Source organism: Leuciscus leuciscus, assembly GCF_965113295.1.
Source record: "Leuciscus leuciscus genome assembly, chromosome: 9".
Classification (NCBI taxonomy): Eukaryota; Metazoa; Chordata; class Actinopteri; order Cypriniformes; family Leuciscidae; genus Leuciscus; species Leuciscus leuciscus.
In genome coordinates, this window is record NC_138733.1 from 4,462,908 (window position 1) to 4,480,845 (window position 17,938).

The following is a 17,938-nucleotide window of genomic DNA, read 5'->3' on the forward strand; positions in this document are numbered from 1 at the left end:
CTTCTCCACACTCACTTATAAACAAACATTTTTTTTCGCCTATCGTGCGTCTACTCTACACCTCTACCACAAAAAAAAAAAAAAAAAAAACTGATTATATCCAAGACTTCAGTCATAAATTAGTATTAATATTGATAGCATCACTGGTAGCTTCGTTGCTAACTCACTGTCCATCTGTTAAAATGGCGAATATATCAGATGTAAGTAGTCTACCGTTTGGTGCAGGTGAGGACACATTTGAGCTGCATGCACTGCAGTCTGAGCTGGAAGCTGTTGAGAAACAGATCCACGACCTTTTATTGAGACAGGCCGAGCTGAGAGACCGGTGTTTGTCTCTTGAAACATCACGCGCCGATGCACACAAATCAGTGTTTAACGTTACTAACCCGCTGACTCCGACCGCGTCTACTCCGTGCGTTCCTCAGCATCGGTCGCAATCAGCCATGGTCTCGTTCACTCCAGCTCCAACACGCCACCACGAAGCCTGGGTGGTTCCGCAGCGGAAGACGCGAGTCAGGTTTAGACCAAGACTTTCTCCGACCCTCCCGGTTTTCGAGTTATCCACACAAAACCGCTTCTCCCCTCTACGCGAAACAGAACGCGATACTGTGATCATCGCCGATTCCATCGTTCGGCATGTACACGCTACGTTAGGTAAAAGTAAGGTGCACAGTCACTGCTTTCCTGGTGCTCGTGTTTCTGAAATCGCTGCTCGCGTTCCCGAGATCCTGAACGGTGACGAGCGCGTCGGAACTGTGGTCCTGCACGCGGGAGTGAACGACATCAGGCTGCGCCAGACGGAGATTCTGAAGAAAGACTTCAGGAATCTAATCGATACGGTACGCAGCACATCGCCCGAAACAACGATCATTGTGTCAGGACCGCTTCCCACGTACCGACTAGGGCATGAAAAGTTCAGCAGATTATTTGCGCTAAATGAATGGTTAATGTCATGGTGCAATGAGCAGAAACTGCTCTTTGTAAATAATTGGAATCTGTTTTGGGAGCGTCCTAGGCTTTTCCGTGCTGATGGCTTACACCCAAGCAGATTCGGAGCGGATCTTCTGTCAGATAACATCTCCAAAATGTTAAATACCCTTTGACTAGTAACCAAAAGTCCAAATCATAGTCTCTGCTGCACCAATTCAACTGATATAAATACTAGTGTAGAACATTGCATAGAAACCGTGTCTATTCCTCGTTTAGTGAGATCAAATAATAAATCTAATGCAGGATCTAGGAAAAATCTAATTGTTATTAAAACAGAAAATGTTGCTATTAGTAAACAAAAACTATTTCTAAAGCTAGGTCTTCTAAACATTAGATCACTCACACCTAAGGCAGTTATTGTAAATGAAATAGTCACAGATAATAGCTTCGATGTACTTTGCCTTACTGAAACCTGGCTTAAACCAAATGATTATTTCGGTATTAATGAGTCTACTCCTCCTGGATACTGTTATAAGCATGAGCCCCGTCTGATTGGTCGTGGCGGAGGTGTTGCAACCATTTATAGAGATATTCTAAATGTTACTCAGAAAACGGGTTATAAGTTTATTTCATTTGAAGTACTTGTACTAAATGTTACGCTCTTAGATGTTAGAAAAACATCACTATTATCTCTAGCCTTGGCTACCGTATATAGACCGCCAGGGCCTTACGCTGATTTCCTAAAAGAGTTTGCAGATTTTCTCTCAGACCTATTAGTCAATGTCGATAAAGCATTAATTGTTGGAGATTTTAACATACACGTAGATAATCCAAATGATGCGTTAGGGGCTGCGTTTACAGATTTATTAAATTCATTTGGGGTCAAGCAAAACGTCACCGGACCAACACATCGTCTTAATCATACACTCGATTTAATTATATCACATGGAACCGATCCAACCGATATAGATATCATTCCACAAAGTGATGATGTCACTGATCACTACATGGTAACTTGCATATTACGTACTGCTGTAATATGTCATGCGGCGTCGCGTTATCAACCAGGCAGAACAATCCTCCCATCCACCATAGATAATTTCTCAAATTGCTTATCTAATCTGTCTCAGCTGCCGCCTGAACCCAAACAAACAGATGAACTAGAAGAACTAACTAGCACTATGAGCAACATTCTCTCTAGAACATTGGATGTGGTTGCACCTATTAAATTAAAAAAGGTCAGAGAGAAAATTAAAGCACCATGGTATAACAATACTACGCATGTTTTAAAGAGAGAAACCCGTATTTTAGAGCGTAAATGGAAACAAACTAATTTAGAGGTCTTTAGAATCGCTTGGAAAGACAGTATGTCACATTATAAAAAGGCCCTAAAAGCGGCCAGGGCTGAGCACCTCCACAAACTAATAGAAAACAACCAAAACAATCCAAGGTTTTTATTTAACACCGTGGCTAGACTAACAAATAAACAGACGTCACCCGAACAAAATATCCCGTTACAGTTCAGTAGTAATGATTTCATGAACTTCTTCACTGAGAAAATAGAAAGCATCAGAACCACAATTGTAAACGTTCAATCTTCAATCGCGCCTTATAATTCAGCTTCAATTATCACCCCGCAAGAACAATTACAGTGCTTTACAACTATAGAACAAAAAGAGTTAAATAAACGTATCACTACATCTAAAACAACAACATGTTTATTAGATCCTATACCAACTAAACTACTGAAAGAAGTGTTACCTGTAGTGGAAGAGCCTCTCCTCAATATTATTAACTCGTCTTTATCTTTAGGTCATGTTCCAAGAACATTTAAACTGGCAGTTATAAAACCTCTCATTAAGAAACCACAATTAGATCATAATAATCTAGCAAATTATAGACCCATTTCAAATCTTCCATTTATGTCTAAAATATTAGAAAAAGTGGTGTCCGCTCAACTGGGCTCTTTCTTGCAACAAAATGATATCTATGAAAAGCTTCAGTCTGGATTCAGACCGCATCATAGCACTGAAACTGCGCTCGTTAAAATCACAAATGATTTACTTTTAGCTTCTGACCAAGGCTGTATCTCAATACTAGTTTTACTTGATCTTAGTGCTGCGTTCGATACTATAGATCACACATTACTCTTAGATCGACTACAAAATTATACTGGTGTTCAAGGACAAGCATTAAGCTGGTTCAAATCATACCTATCTAACCGCTACCATTTTGTCTATTTATATGGAGAAAAATCGATCATAACTCCAGTAAACTATGGAGTGCCGCAGGGATCTGTGTTAGGCCCTCTGTTATTCTCAATATATATGATGCCACTTGGAAATATTATAAGGAAACATGGAATTAGTTTCCATTGTTATGCTGATGACACTCAAATATATATTTCATCACGGCCGGATGAAAACGCTAAATTTTCCAAATTGACAGAGTGTGTTAAAGATATAAAAGATTGGATGACGCTAGGGATGCACCGAATATTCGGCCACCGAAAATTTTCGGCCGAAAATGGCCCAAAAGTGCATTTTCGGTTTTCGGCCGAAAGACTTTTATCACCGAAACAATACGGCCGAAATGTTGTGATGACGCAAACAGCAGATACCGCGACCTGCACGTGCTTGTCTGAAGCAACATATCTGCGGTGTGGACGTATTTCAATATATCTGAGAGTGACCCACGGACAGCGATTTTTAAAACACAGAAGTCCCAAGTCTTCCGGAAGTTCCGGGAGTCTCCCGCGTATTGATAGCGGCTCCCTGATGCCCGCAAATTAGTTTAAATCTCCCGGAATCGCAAGCGAGCATGAGAGAGGGAGCGAGAGACCTTGCGTGTGTGTGCAGAGCAGCCGTCATTTATCAGAGGTGTGTGTGTGTTTACCTTAGCTGTTTATGGTTTTTGCAACTCACGTCCGTGAGCATATAGCTGCAGATATTATTATGGGCTATGGCAGTATTGACCTAAATGCACTTTGTTTTTATGAGAGAACATTTCATTTTTAAACCTTTCTGCAGGCCAGTAGGCTTTTACATTATTATTTAATGTACACATGAGTGGGGTCAAGTTAAACATTTAATTTTATACTTTGCAATGTGCTAAATAAATATTTGCATACAATTTTAATTGATTTATTCTTTGAAACTTTAATATTAATTTATGCAATGCCTTGATTATAGTAAAGTTAGTACACAGTCATAGCCATAAATGCAATGGTACTAATAATTGGCATAATTTATTTCGGTGTTTCGGTTTTCGGCCTTAGTTTCCTCTTTTTCGGTTTTCGGTTTCGGCCAAGAATTTTCATTTCGGTGCATCCCTAGATGACGCGTAATTTTCTTTTATTAAATCCAGACAAGACAGAGGTAATACTTATCGGTTCAAAAAACCGCCCACAAAACCTCGCACAATACAACTTTAACATCATAGGATGTCCTGTTACTTTATCCTCTACAGTAAAAGACCTGGGTGTTATACTCGATTGCAACCTGTCTTTTGAAAATCATATTTCATATGTTACAAAAACAGCCTTTTCCACCTTAGAAACATTGCTAAGCTACGTAATATGCTATCAGTTTCTGATGCAGAAAAGTTAGTTCATGCATTCATGACCTCGAGACTGGATTACTGTAATGCTTTATTAGCTGGTTGTCCTGCATCCTCAATAAACAAACTACAGTTAGTCCAAAATGCCGCCGCTAGAGTTCTTACGAGATCAAGAAAATATGATCATATAACACCGATTTTATCATCACTGCATTGGTTACCTACCGTATTTTCCGGACTATAAGTCGCACTTTTTTTCATAGTTTGGCTGGTCCTGCGACTTATAGTCAGGTGCGACTTATATATCAAAATTAATTCAGACTGAGATGAACCAAGAGAAAACATTACCGTCTACAGCCGCGAGAGGGCGCTCTAGTTGGCGGAGTTGTTCAAAAGCGACACCAAGGATGAAGAAAATGATGTGGAATGAGATCGTGGGAGCTTGGTGAACTTGTTTACTGGTAACTTGCTTGTTGGACTGCTGGCTTATGTTAATTTAGCCTATTCAGCCTCCCAGGTATATGTTCTTTATGCTATTGTGTAGCTGAATAACTGTTAATGTGTTGCGTTAACATACCGGACACCTATTCAGCATGTTGTTCTGTGTAGTTGAATAACTTGCCTTTCCAGATTAAATGTCTGTTCTTGGTCTTGGATTTTGTGAAATAAATTTCTAAATAAATGCGACTTATAGTCCAGTGCGACTTATATATGTTTTTTTCCTCTTCATGACGCATTTTTTGACTGATGCGACTTATACTCCGAAGCGACTTATAGTCCGGAAAATACGGTATAAAGTTCCGTATTAATTACAAGGTATTGCTACTGACTTATAAAGCCCTAAACGGCTTAGCTCCAGTCTATTTAACGGATCTTCTATCGCCCTATAATCCATCGCGCTCTTTAAGATCACTAAATTCAAGGCTTTTGGTCATACCTAGGATATTCAGAACCACCAAAGGAGGGAGAGCATTTTCACATTTGGCTCCAAAACTCTGGAATAGTCTTCCTGATACTGTTCGTTGCTCAGACTCGCTCTCCCAGTTTAAAACTAGATTAAAGTCGCATCTCTTCAGCCAGGCATTCATATAATCCTACAGATCAAACTACAATCCGGCCTCTAGCTCATAAATGCCAGAGGAGAACTGGCCCCCGACTGAGCCTGGGTTCTCCCAAGGTTTTTTTTTTTCTCCATTAGGTCACCTGATGGAGTTTTAGGACACCATTAGGTCACTTGATGGAGTTTTTCGGTTCCTTGCCACTGTTGCCTTTGGCTTGCTCAGTTGGGGATATTTTGGGGATATTTAATTTAATTTTATCAATCAATAAATTCCTCTTGAAACAAACTTTGTTGTATTATTTTAATTTAATACTGTGAAGCTGCCTTGATACAATCTGTATTGTGAAAAGCGCTATACAAATATACTTGACTTGACTTGACATTGCATAGACTTCCATTGACTTTATATATCAGGTTACTGATATTTTAGATGGCCTAAACCAATCCATCACAGAAACATGCAGAACACTAGATTAAAATAAAATAAAATATAGTGTATATATAAATATATAAATATAAGTATAGTATAAATATTTGGACCTGTACACACAAACACACTCACACACACCTTCGGCTTCCATGTTTCTTAGGGACTTTTCATAGACATAATGATTTTTATACTGTTTTATACTATTACACTCACCCTACCACCAAACCTGCCCATCACAAAACTTTCTGCATTTCTACATTTTCAGAAAACATCACTTAGTATGATTTATTAGCTGTTTGCATTACTTTCCTTGTGGGGGCATTTTGTCCACAATGTAAGGAGAGGCTCTCTGAGCCACACACACACACACACACACACACACACACACACACACACCTGTGCGGTCCAGCGAGTGTGTTCTCCGTCCAGCTGCTGCAGGAGTTTCTCCGCTGCGCTGATGGTCTCCTGTGCTCTGCTCACCTCAGACTCCAGTTTTGCTGCTTCAGTCGTACGACACTGAAATCTGGACACCAGAGAGGAAATGTCACACACACACACACACACACACAAAATAGTGAGCTACATAGACAGCATTTAACCCTCTGGGCGCCATGGTCGAGTTTACTCGACAAGATGCGGCACTGAATAAAACGGCCGATTTTGTCAAATAGGGTGTCAAATTTCGTTCGACCTCCCCTCCACTAGTTGGCAGACATGTCATACTTCATCCCCGACTCAAAAAAAAGTCATGCTTCTATACAAAATATTCGAGCTAGAGCGCATTGAATCAGTGCGAACAAAAGCGGAGCTAGTGTGCGAGTGAGCCATTTTATCAGAGCAATATTGTCAACGTCAGCGAGTATTTGCATTAGATTATTATTATTATTATTATTATTATCTAATGGCATCAATAAAGCTTACCCGCAATGAAGTGTTGGGTCTTCTATTCGCGGACACTGATTCTGAAGGGGAATAACGTTATCTGCCTTCAGAAAATGACGGTAATTCTGAAAGTGAAAGTGTAGCCCTACACCAAGCACAAACGGTGAATCCTTTGCCCAATATAACGTTAGATGGTCCTTTGCCCAATGTCAGTGGTGGGAACAATGTTTCCCGGGGTCGGAGTGTTCATCGCGAAGTTAGCAGGCGTGTTAGTGTTGTGGGGAACGAGGCGGCCGCGGGAGATTTTTACCGCGCTAGCCATGGTGACCGTGTGCCTCTCCGCAATCGCGGCGACAGTATTGTGGTGGAGACTTTGTCTAATGCCACTGGGTATGTTAGACGAGGTCGAAGTATTCATAGGACAGTTAGGGGGCAACGTGGAGGCAGGGTGGGGAGTCGCAATGACAATGACAGTAGTCAGAGCTGTGCACACTCGGCGCGCGCGCGAGGCAGATCTGGCCGCGCCCGCGCTGCTGCTCGTAGCAGGAGAAGAGGCGATGTGACACGGGGCAGAGGGGCTATTATGCATAGTCTATCGCAAGACCACACCATGAAACACTACAAGAAATGTCACCTGGATGAATAGGAAGTCATTATCTCTACAGCAAAAGCCCTGCAACAATTGTTTTTGTCTGCCATTTATTACACTGTTGATTTACTATCTATTTCCCTGACCATTTAGTAGTGTACAATATGTGTTCTTTTTTGTGTGTTCATGTCCTTGTGATGTGTGCGTCTTTGTCAGCTAAAAAACAACCAAATAAACATCAACAAAAACCATAAAAATTCTATAATCCAAGATGACCGCCACCATATGACGTCATAATATGCAAATTAGATGGGAAAATGTAATCTCTACATAAACTTTGGGTCATCCTTAATATTTCTCTAATTTACAGAGAGTCTCTATCTTTTATCACTTTTAAGATATAGCCTTTTGAAATTAAGATGTCAAAATCGAACGTTTTAGGAAAAAACCTCTGGCGCCTAAAGGGTTAAGGCATCTAGGACATGCTCAAACTCTGAACATTGTTCCAAAAGCCAATATTGCATGCAGCATTTGTGAAGGCAATGCCAGAATGCACCAGGGTTAAGGTACTTGCACACCGAGTAAAACATTTTCGCATGCGTTTTTTTGTATTCGTGATTCGGTGGCTCTGATTTGTCAAAACACCATTCAAAATGCGGATGCGAAAAAACGCAGAAAATCAAACCTGATCCGAATTTTTTTTTATGACGGAGAAAAGTTTCAGAGGCAGTGTGCAAGCGTGATTGACATGACGTGAGGTCGTATTTATTTTTTAATGTGCGAAAATTTCAGATGCGAATTTCGGACTCAGTGTGCAAGAGTTATTAACTAAAAATAAAAGCATAAAAAAGTATTAACAAAAAAAAAACAAAAAAAAAACGTAAGCTTATATTAATTCAGCTAGTTGCCAAGGCAACATCTCTTGTTTCATTTGAAGTACTAAAATAAATACAATTAAATCAACAAAAAAATGTATGTATACTTGTTTAAAAAATAATAATAAAAAGAGACAAAAACATAAAAATTACTAAAACTTAAACAAAAATTTTAAATGAAACTTAAAAAATTACTAAAATCTAATAAAAAATATCAACAAAAAGTATAATAGCATATCAATGAAAAAAACACTGGAATGCACTGCTGCAATCTCAGAAAATGCTTTCAAGCGAGTTCAAATATTGTGTTAGTTTAGCAAAACGCTACCGCCAAACTCGAAATGTTCAACCAAAATGGATGAATTTAATATTGAAAGTTTTAATAAAAGTAGTCTTCTTTAAATAAATAAAACAATTAAAATAAATAAATAATAATCCGATTAAAGGAAAAGTTGACTATTCTGTGTAACATTAAATATTTGTAAATGCTTTCATGCGAATTAAAATATTGTGTTAGTTTAGCAAAACGCTACCGCCAAACTCTATTGGACTCAATTGCGCGTGTATTTTCTCCCGAGTCTTACTTCTCCTTCAGCTCCAGAACCTTCTCTCCCACAGAGTTCAGCTCCTTCTCCAGCCGGTTCTTGCGGTTCTCCGTCTTGCGCAGGTTTCTGTCAGGAAGCAGAGAGAAAGCGTCAGAAAGCAGGCCTCAGTAAAAGCCCCAGCATGCTTTGCTCGTGTGTGTACGGACTCCTTCAGGCCGGCGTGCTCCGTCTCCAGTGGCTGGATCCTCTCCAGGACGTGTGAGTACTGAACGTTGGCCTTCACCCAGACAGCCAGAGGAGCGGCGGCTGCACTCGCACGCTTGGCGTTCTGCAACACAACAACTGACCATCAGAGGATTGATCACGGTCACATTTACCAAACTAACCTCTCAGAAGAACATTCATTATGAACATGACTTTACTCTGAAGTGAATGTGTGTGAGAATATTTCAACCCAAATTTCATCACAAAGACATTAAGCACACTTATTCCCAAATACTCATTTGTAATGCGCTTAGACTATTGATATGTTGTATTTTTTTCTGTAATTCTCATTTATAGTGATTAATATATATATTTTTTTTTACATTAATAGTGATATAGATACATTTTTTAGGCATTTATTTGATCAGAAATACAGTAAAATCAGTAATATTGCTAAATATTCTTGCTAAATATTCAAAAATATGGTCAAAACAGTGAAATATTATTATAATTTAAAATAACTGTTTTCTATGTGATTATATAGTAAAGTGTAATTTATTCCTGTGATCAAAGCTGAATTTTCAGCATCATTACTCCAGTCTTCAGTGTCACATGATCCTTCAGAAATCAGTATAATATGATGATTTGATGATCAAGGAACATTTATGATTATTATCAGTGTTGAAAACAGTTGTGCTGCTTCATATTTTTGGGGAAACTGTTTATTTTTCAGGATTCTTTGATGAATATGAAGCTCAAAAGAACAGCATTTATGTGAAATATAATGTTTTGTAACATTATAAATGTCTTTACTGTCACTTTTGATCAATTTAAGTGTGTCCTTGCTGAATAAAAGTGTTCATTTCTTTAATAAAAGTTATCTTACTGACCCCAAACTTTTGAACTGTAATGTAGTTTAATTGAAGTAATTTAAAGGCAGAAATATAATAAAAAAATTTTTTATGGGAATTTGGGTGGAAAATGTGCTTAACTGTAATGAAAATAGTGTCATAGTGAAAAAAATATATTTTCTTTAACGGTGAAGTGATCAGAAATCTCTGATTTGGTGAGAAATTATTGTTTTTGACCATATGTGTGATATTGTAAAAAGTGTCAGTTCTGTTTCCATGTACAACATGAGCTTGTGTCTCTAACCTTCGGGTCAAACGATGCCTTGTTCCTCTGCAGAAGCTCCTCCACACTCTGTCGGATGTCGTGTGTGATGTTGCGCGCGTCAAACGTGACGATGTCTTCCCTCACTCCTCGCTTGGCTAAGAAACTGGCGTTTACACACACTCCATTAGCTCTTCAATTATTCAGCTAATTTAATGTTTTAACCAAAAGCAAATGACCTGACGTCTCCATGCGTCTATTTGCAATGAAAATGCGTTCAATTAAAATCAGTAATTAGTCAAGAATGAGGCCGGATTCATTTAGCCTGAAGAGTATGAGGTGTAATAAGCAATATGACAGTTTAATTTCCCGGGAAGAGATAAACAGCATAAATAAAGGCCGGATTCATTACGTTACAGCCATTAAAGGGGAATATAAAGCATGAATAATGGCAGAGCGGCTCCCACTCACATCACGTGTGTCTCTCTCACCTCTTCATGCTGACCCAGGACGTGTCAAATATTCCCATGAGCCTCAGCACCCCCTCCAGGATGTCTCTGATGACGTCGGGTGGCATTCGCAGCGACCGGATCTCGGAGAGAGACTCTGATTTAATGTTCCCTACTGCCTGCTTTGCCTCATCGACCAGGGGCTGAGGCACACACACACACACACACACACACACACACACACACACACACACACACAGACACACACACAGACATATATACACACACACACACACACACACACACACACACACACACACACACACACACACAGAAACACACACACACACACACACACACACACATATACACACACACAGCAGCACAAGCAAGCATACAAACATAACATAAGTCAGGGTTCATGTTTTATGTGGGTTTTTAGAGCATCTCCGGAACACTGGACGTAAGATCAGGACTGTTATTTACATTAACGAAAACTAAATACAGTTAACACACACGAAAAACATGTTTGTTAGCCAAGCTAAGGATAAAATCTGAATAAAAAAATTCAATATTACATGCTAAAAATATTTCAAAAGGTTTAAAAAAGACTATAATCTCCTTGGATCAGGGCTATACTCAGATGATCAGGACTGGTCAACAGCAGAAACTAGATGAAAAGTGTGTTAACTGAAACAAGTTTTTTAAATTAAAATACTTATAACCTGCCTAGCTGATGATAACTAGCTGAACATGATAAATCGATCATCGTTAAAGTGTGTTTAAGTTATCAGTTTATCAGTTATCACTTGCACTAATAACAGATGTAAAATACAAAAAAAATAAAAGCTAAATATGAAGACATTTTTTTTTACTAACAGTGATGAGTCAACACTAATGAAAACTACATTGAAAACAAATTGAAAATAAAACAGAAAATCTCAATTAAAAATAAATATTAACATATTTAAAATATATATATATATATATATATTATTATTATTATTTAATTATATAATATAAATCATTAAAAAAGTATATTATATTGTTATGAATATAATTAAAAAGTTTAAAATTAAAAAACCTGTTGTTTTTGTTAATATTTTGAATAAGATTTTATTTTTGTGTTGTCTGTGTTCACTTAAGTTTTAGTTAAAATGTGAGTAATTTATTTGTGTAATTGTTATTTTGTCTCTTTTTTTTAATGTTTATATAGTTTTTATTAAGTGTTATTTGTCAGTTTTATTTTAGTACTCCAAGTTAAACTAAATAAAATAGAGGAATGTTGCCTTGGCGAACTAGCGGAAATAAAATACTTTTTATATATAATTGTATTTCTCTAAGGTTTCTTATGTTCCGAGAGTTAAGGATAATCCCCCGGCCAGGTGTGCTCACCTGAACCTCTCTGAGCTCCTCGTCTATCTTCTTCTTCCGCTCTTCAGTCTTGGAGACTTCCTGTGCCATCCTCTCTTTGATCTTCTCCATCTCCGTCTTCTGGTCACTGGCGTTCTGAAACACAGCACATGTGAAGACCCTCGAGCAGCCTCGCGCTGCGTGTTCATTCACACACACGTGTCTCACACACACACACACACACACACACACACACACACACACACACACACCTGCATTGAGACGGTGATCTCCTGCAGGGCGGCATCCGCCTCGGCTTGTTTGGTCTTTAACAAGCTGCTCTGCTCGGCCGCCCGCCTCTTCAACTCATCCACCAATGCCTTCGCTTCATTCAGCTTGGCCACGCCCGCCTGCAGTCACATGACAACTGTTACGACCCTGTCTTTTTATTCTCTACCTGATGGTGGCAGTATATCAATCGACTGTGACGTCACTGTTAATTGGATAGTTTATGGGTGGAGAGTATAAATGTTTGGACTGATTTACCCATCGTTACTTCCTCTAGTGGAGGGCAGTTCTCAGAGGAGTCGTTTGCTATTATTTAGCAACATTCATCACCCCATTGGCCTATTATTTCCTCTTGTTTATTTAAATCCCTAGACATTGTGTTATATTTCTGTAACAGTTCATTTTTTCCTTAATAAATGTGACCCTGGACCACATGGGTCAATTTTCTGAAATTGAGATTTAAACATCATCTGAAAGCTGAATAAATCATCTTTCCATTGATGTGTGGTTTGTTATGATAGGACAATATTTGGTCGAGATACAACTATTGTAAATCTGGAATCTGAGGGTGCAGAAAAATCGAAACATTGAGAAAATCTCCTTTAAAGTTGTTCATTTATGTTGGCGATTGTGCAGCATTCACTCACACACATACATGTTTTATATATTTACGGTAGGAAATTTACAAAATATCTTCATGGAACATGATCTTTACTTAATATCCTCATGATTTTTGGCATAAAAGAAAAAGCGATAATTTTGACCCATACAATGTATTGTTGGCTATTGCCACAGATATACCCGTGCGACTCGAGACTGGTGACGTGATCCAGGGTCACATATAATCTTGCAATGCAAACCGTTTGTTTGTGTGTGTAATCCTCTTTATGTTACTGTCCGTGACACACCCCAAACATAAGCATAAGGAGCTCCTGGAGCTGCTCACCTGTAGATGCTGCTGTTTGTGGGTCAGCTCCTTGCGTTTGGAGCTGTAGATGGACTGGTACACCTGCAGAAAGCTCAGGTATTGACTAGGAGTGGCTCCAAATTCCCGACACGACTCGTGGATCGCCAGGAAGGACCGATAGAGCTCTGCGTGCACGGATGCTGAAAGACAACCAATCAGAGAGCAGTTTAAGAACACTCATCCTTCCCTCGGGTGATATTGACCCGAAAATCATTTTTGACTTTTTTTTTTTAATTGAGTGTTCATCAGAGGGGTTAAGACCCTAGGGGCGCTATCTTACAGCCGGCGCAACGCAGTGTTTTTTGCTAGTTTCAGCCTGACGCAGTTATCATTTTCATGTCCTGCGCCAAGTTGTTTAAATAGCAAAGGCATTTGCGCCCATTTGTGTGCCCATGAGCTGCTGGTCTGAAAACGAGGTGTGTGTTCTGGCGCACTGATGGCGCATTGGTATTTTGAGGAACTGAAATAGACTGAGCCATTGACCGACTGAAACCTGCTCTAAAGTCAATGGCACAATATTATTTTTTGTTATTTAAAGAGTGCATTAGTAATGTGCGCCTATAGGCGGGTCCACAACGCACGAACACTCTGCTTATTACACACACACACTCTGCTTATTACACACACACTCTGCTTATTACACACACACTCTGCTTATTACACACACACTCTGCTTATTACACACACACTCTGCTTATTACACACACACACTCTGCTTATTACACACACACTCTGCTTATTACACACACACACTCTGCTTATTACACACACACTCTGCTTATTAAACACACAGGGATGAACAGCAGCACACAAACATGCCAAATATTTAAAATAAAAGGATTACAATGTAAAAGATTATTATTGTGTACATAAAGATATGGTGAATCCGGCTTGTCCCATAGATGTTCTGCTGCGCACTTTTACCTCGCGCACGAGCAGATCCGTTTACGCTCTGGAGACGCGTTCGGTCTTTCCACTATCAAATTCCGTCATGTAAATAGCGAATCCGCCATGGCGCGAGCGAAACTGGCATTTAAAGGGAATGGGAGATGAGACTCTGATTGGTTTAACGCACGTAAATCCCAAAACACAGCCATTACTCATTAAGAGAATAGGGACAACCCCTTTAGACCATGCGCCGGGAGCGCCGACCATTTTTCCCGTCGTTAAACTAGCAAAAGTGGATTCGGACACACCCTAAGTGAACTTGCGCCCTGCGCTTTAGACCATGCGCTTAGATCATTAAAATAGAGCCCTAGGACTTCTGTCGCACTTGAACCACGAATACACAAAAATAAAATGTATGGATTTGAGGAATACACAGAAAAACCTAAAAATGCTCAAAATTCTAACTACAAATGCTAAAACTTTACCCAAAAAATCATTGTATAATGTCTACATGTGTATCTGAATGCATACTGAAGAAAAACGGACTTTAGGACCCAGCGGAACAGCTCATTTGCTCCATATAGAGCTATAAGGCCATCTAGTGGCTAGAGTTATGAAATATTATGTTATATTAAATTTTTTCCACAAGAGGTCGCAAAGACACCCAGTGTAAGATATTTAGAGCTGAATTTAAAGGGTTATGCATGAAATTGAGTGTTATTGTGACTTGAAGTTGAAAGAATGTGAGGAATGTGCTTAAATTACTATTTATTTATTATGTATTGATCAAATCTAGTAATTAAAAGGTAAATCAAATAAAATAACAAAAATCTCCACAAAAAAATGTGCATAATTTTTTTTTTTATATATTATCAAAATGAAGATGTATAATTTTAGGGCTTCGGGTCATTTTGAAACGAGAGGGAAAGGTGTGTTACAGCGTGCGAGGGAATGATCGCCTCCATCCACGTACACTCGCTCCTCTTCAACAACATACCAGATTTCTTCTTCTTCTTCTGTTTTTCTTCATTTTTCTCATCTTCTCCTTCCATCCTTGACAGCAACATCTCTGGGATCTAAAAAAACAAGAAGAGTCACATGACCAGAGAGATGGCACCTAACTGAATGAAAGAACCCAGATGTGACAGATGTTGACCTTCTTCATGCTGCTGTCGGACCAGCCCTGCATCCACTGCACGGAGCACTTCCTGTAGAGGGCGGGGTTACTCTCGCAGTTAATGGTGAAGTGCTCGTTAGTGCAGTCCATGATCAGCACCACATGGAGGTTCTGCTGGACGCCTGCACAAACACACACACACAACACTCGGATTTATGTGCTATTATAGCGTTTATTCAGATTTTGAATTAGCTTTTATATACTGTTATTTCACTTTTAGTTTTAGTCATTTTAATCCTTCAACTTAAACTTATTTTAGTTATTTCAGTTGTGAATTTTTTAAGTTTTTTACCTAATATTCATATTTTATTCTATTTCAGTTTTTTTTTTTACAAAATGATTTCTAATAGTTTTAGTTAGTGATAATACCAATACTCACAAAGTACACACACACACACACACACACACACACACACACACACCTATGACTTATGTTGCATTCAAGGTATAAAATAATCAAATTAAATAAAAATTTAATAAAATATTTATATTAACTTGATCAAATCTAATAAATAAATAAAATAAAATCTTTATCAGAATTATAAAATGTATTGAATTAGTAAAGAATAATATATAGCTGATGTCACCCACCTAAACATTTACATGTATGCATTTATATTTGCTTTTAACTATAGTGACATATTGGTGATGTTGCAATGTGAAATGCATCAACACAGAAAAGCTAAATTTGCTTGTCAAGTGTGTGTGTGTGTGTGTGTGTGTGTGTGTGTGTGTGTGTGTGTGTGTGTGTGTGTGTGTGTGTGTGTGTGACGTCCTTACGTTGGGAGAAATAGTTGAGGACTGGCCCGGTAAATCCGTCCTGTGACGCCTGATCTTTCAGAGATGACAGTAGAGGCTCCAACTCTTCAGTAGAGTACAAACCTGGAACTTCACCTGTTACCAACACAAAATATCATTTAGTAATGATACCATATGTTAGGGTGACCATATTCCAGGACATGTCCGGCCGGGATTTCGAGATCGCCCCAAAATATCCGGGATACGGCTTTTGCTTTCTCGTCGCCATTCTTTTTGTTTACATGCACACCTTTTAATTCAGTAGGACTGAATTAATTCCGATTGGTGAATCTAAATGTAGTGTTTACATGAACGCTAAACAAGTGATCGGTTGATGTGCGTTCTAGCATTGCTAAGAAAATTCCTGTGTTTTCGTCTCTATCGGGATCCGTGTGAAGCAGAATGCATGACCAGCAAAGCTGGCACGTACGTGTCAGTGTCAAATAATGTAATAATGTAAACATAATGAATGGTGACTGTAGAAAGCAAAAGCCGAATCCTGGGCATTTTGGGCGATCTCGAAATCCTGGCCAGATATGTCCTGGTTAAACAGGACGTATGGTCACCCTACCATATGTAGCAAAGTTTCGTATTGAATGATATTGTTAGGCAATACACAGTGCGGTTTGAACTGACCTGATGACAACAGACTATTGACCATCTCCAGGAAGGACGGATGAACAAACTGATGATCTTCTAACAACAAAACGACCTGCTGACCGTCCACAACGGCCGACTGCATGACCTACAGAGAGAGAGAGGGAGAGGGAGACCGAGGGAGAGAGAGAGAGAGAGAGAGAGGGAGAGGGAGAGGGAGAGAGAGAGAGAGAGAGAGACCGAGGGAGAGGGAGACCGAGGGAGAGAGAGAGAGAGAGAGAGAGAATTACTAAATGTAAACGTGAATATAGCTAGCAGAGAGTCAGCATGGACTGAGACTTACAGTTTTCAGGTCAGATTTGAAGTGTTTGAGCGAGTAGGAGCGTGAGATTTTAGGAGTGAAGAGAGACGCCCCGTGCATGTGGCTGACCACACATGTAGCCGTGCGCCGGCCGACGCCGCTACGACCCGCGAGCAGCAGCGACCCGCCCGGAGAGCTCAGCACACGGTCCACTCGAGACATGTAGTCCAGAACCTCCGGAAACAACAGGATGTCCAGCTCACGGTTATCACGACCGTACAGAACTATTCCCTGACGACACACAAAACAACATCATGCACTCAAAACAAATCTCATTAGAAATCATATTTACATCATAATAATTGGAGTGCATGGTGACACTTAAACTAACCCTAACATGAACTAAGAACGAACAATACTTCTAAAGCCTTTATTAATCTTAGTTCATATTAATCTCAACATTTACTAATAGGTTATTAAAATCAAAGGTTGTATTTGCTAACATTACAATGAACAGCTGTATTTTTATTAACTAACATTAAGGTAGATTAATAAATACTGTATTGCTCATTCCAGTGTTACCGAGATAATGCACTCAAATCATGAGGAACTGACTATGAATATGTGTAATAATTTGATTTCCTCTCTTACCTTGTGTATGACCTCTCTGAGGTCACTGGCACTGAGACGGCCGAGTGGTTTGCCGTGCGGCGGGAGAGGCTGACCAGGGGAACGAGCCTCATGAGACGCCGCCCATGTGACGAAGTACGTATCTGTGGGAGAACAACACACAAATGAACAATCCAGGCATGTATTTGATCAAAAATAAGGTAAAATGGTGAGAACGTGAAATATTATTACAATTTGAAAGAGCTGTTTTTCTATGTGAATAAGTTGTAATTTATTCCAAATAATCAGTCGTTTATTTTTGAAG

General features: G+C 39.2%; 1 protein-coding gene across 1 annotated transcript in view; it reads right to left on the bottom strand.

Moving 5' to 3' along the window:
- dync2h1 (dynein cytoplasmic 2 heavy chain 1) overlaps positions 1-17,938 on the bottom strand; it is a 139,585-nt gene that overhangs the window by 69,154 nt on the left and 52,493 nt on the right. Inside the window, exons 49-62 of the mRNA XM_082179334.1 lie at positions 17,656-17,777; positions 17,047-17,295; positions 16,743-16,851; positions 16,089-16,202; positions 15,288-15,430; positions 15,129-15,207; positions 13,223-13,383; positions 12,261-12,398; positions 12,031-12,144; positions 10,678-10,838; positions 10,229-10,352; positions 9,076-9,197; positions 8,909-8,995; positions 6,375-6,501 (exon numbers count right to left, since the gene is read on the bottom strand). Of these exons, the coding sequence (XP_082035460.1) occupies positions 6,375-6,501; positions 8,909-8,995; positions 9,076-9,197; positions 10,229-10,352; positions 10,678-10,838; positions 12,031-12,144; positions 12,261-12,398; positions 13,223-13,383; positions 15,129-15,207; positions 15,288-15,430; positions 16,089-16,202; positions 16,743-16,851; positions 17,047-17,295; positions 17,656-17,777 (1,850 nt within the window). The remainder of the gene's footprint in view (positions 1-6,374; positions 6,502-8,908; positions 8,996-9,075; positions 9,198-10,228; positions 10,353-10,677; positions 10,839-12,030; positions 12,145-12,260; positions 12,399-13,222; positions 13,384-15,128; positions 15,208-15,287; positions 15,431-16,088; positions 16,203-16,742; positions 16,852-17,046; positions 17,296-17,655; positions 17,778-17,938) is intronic.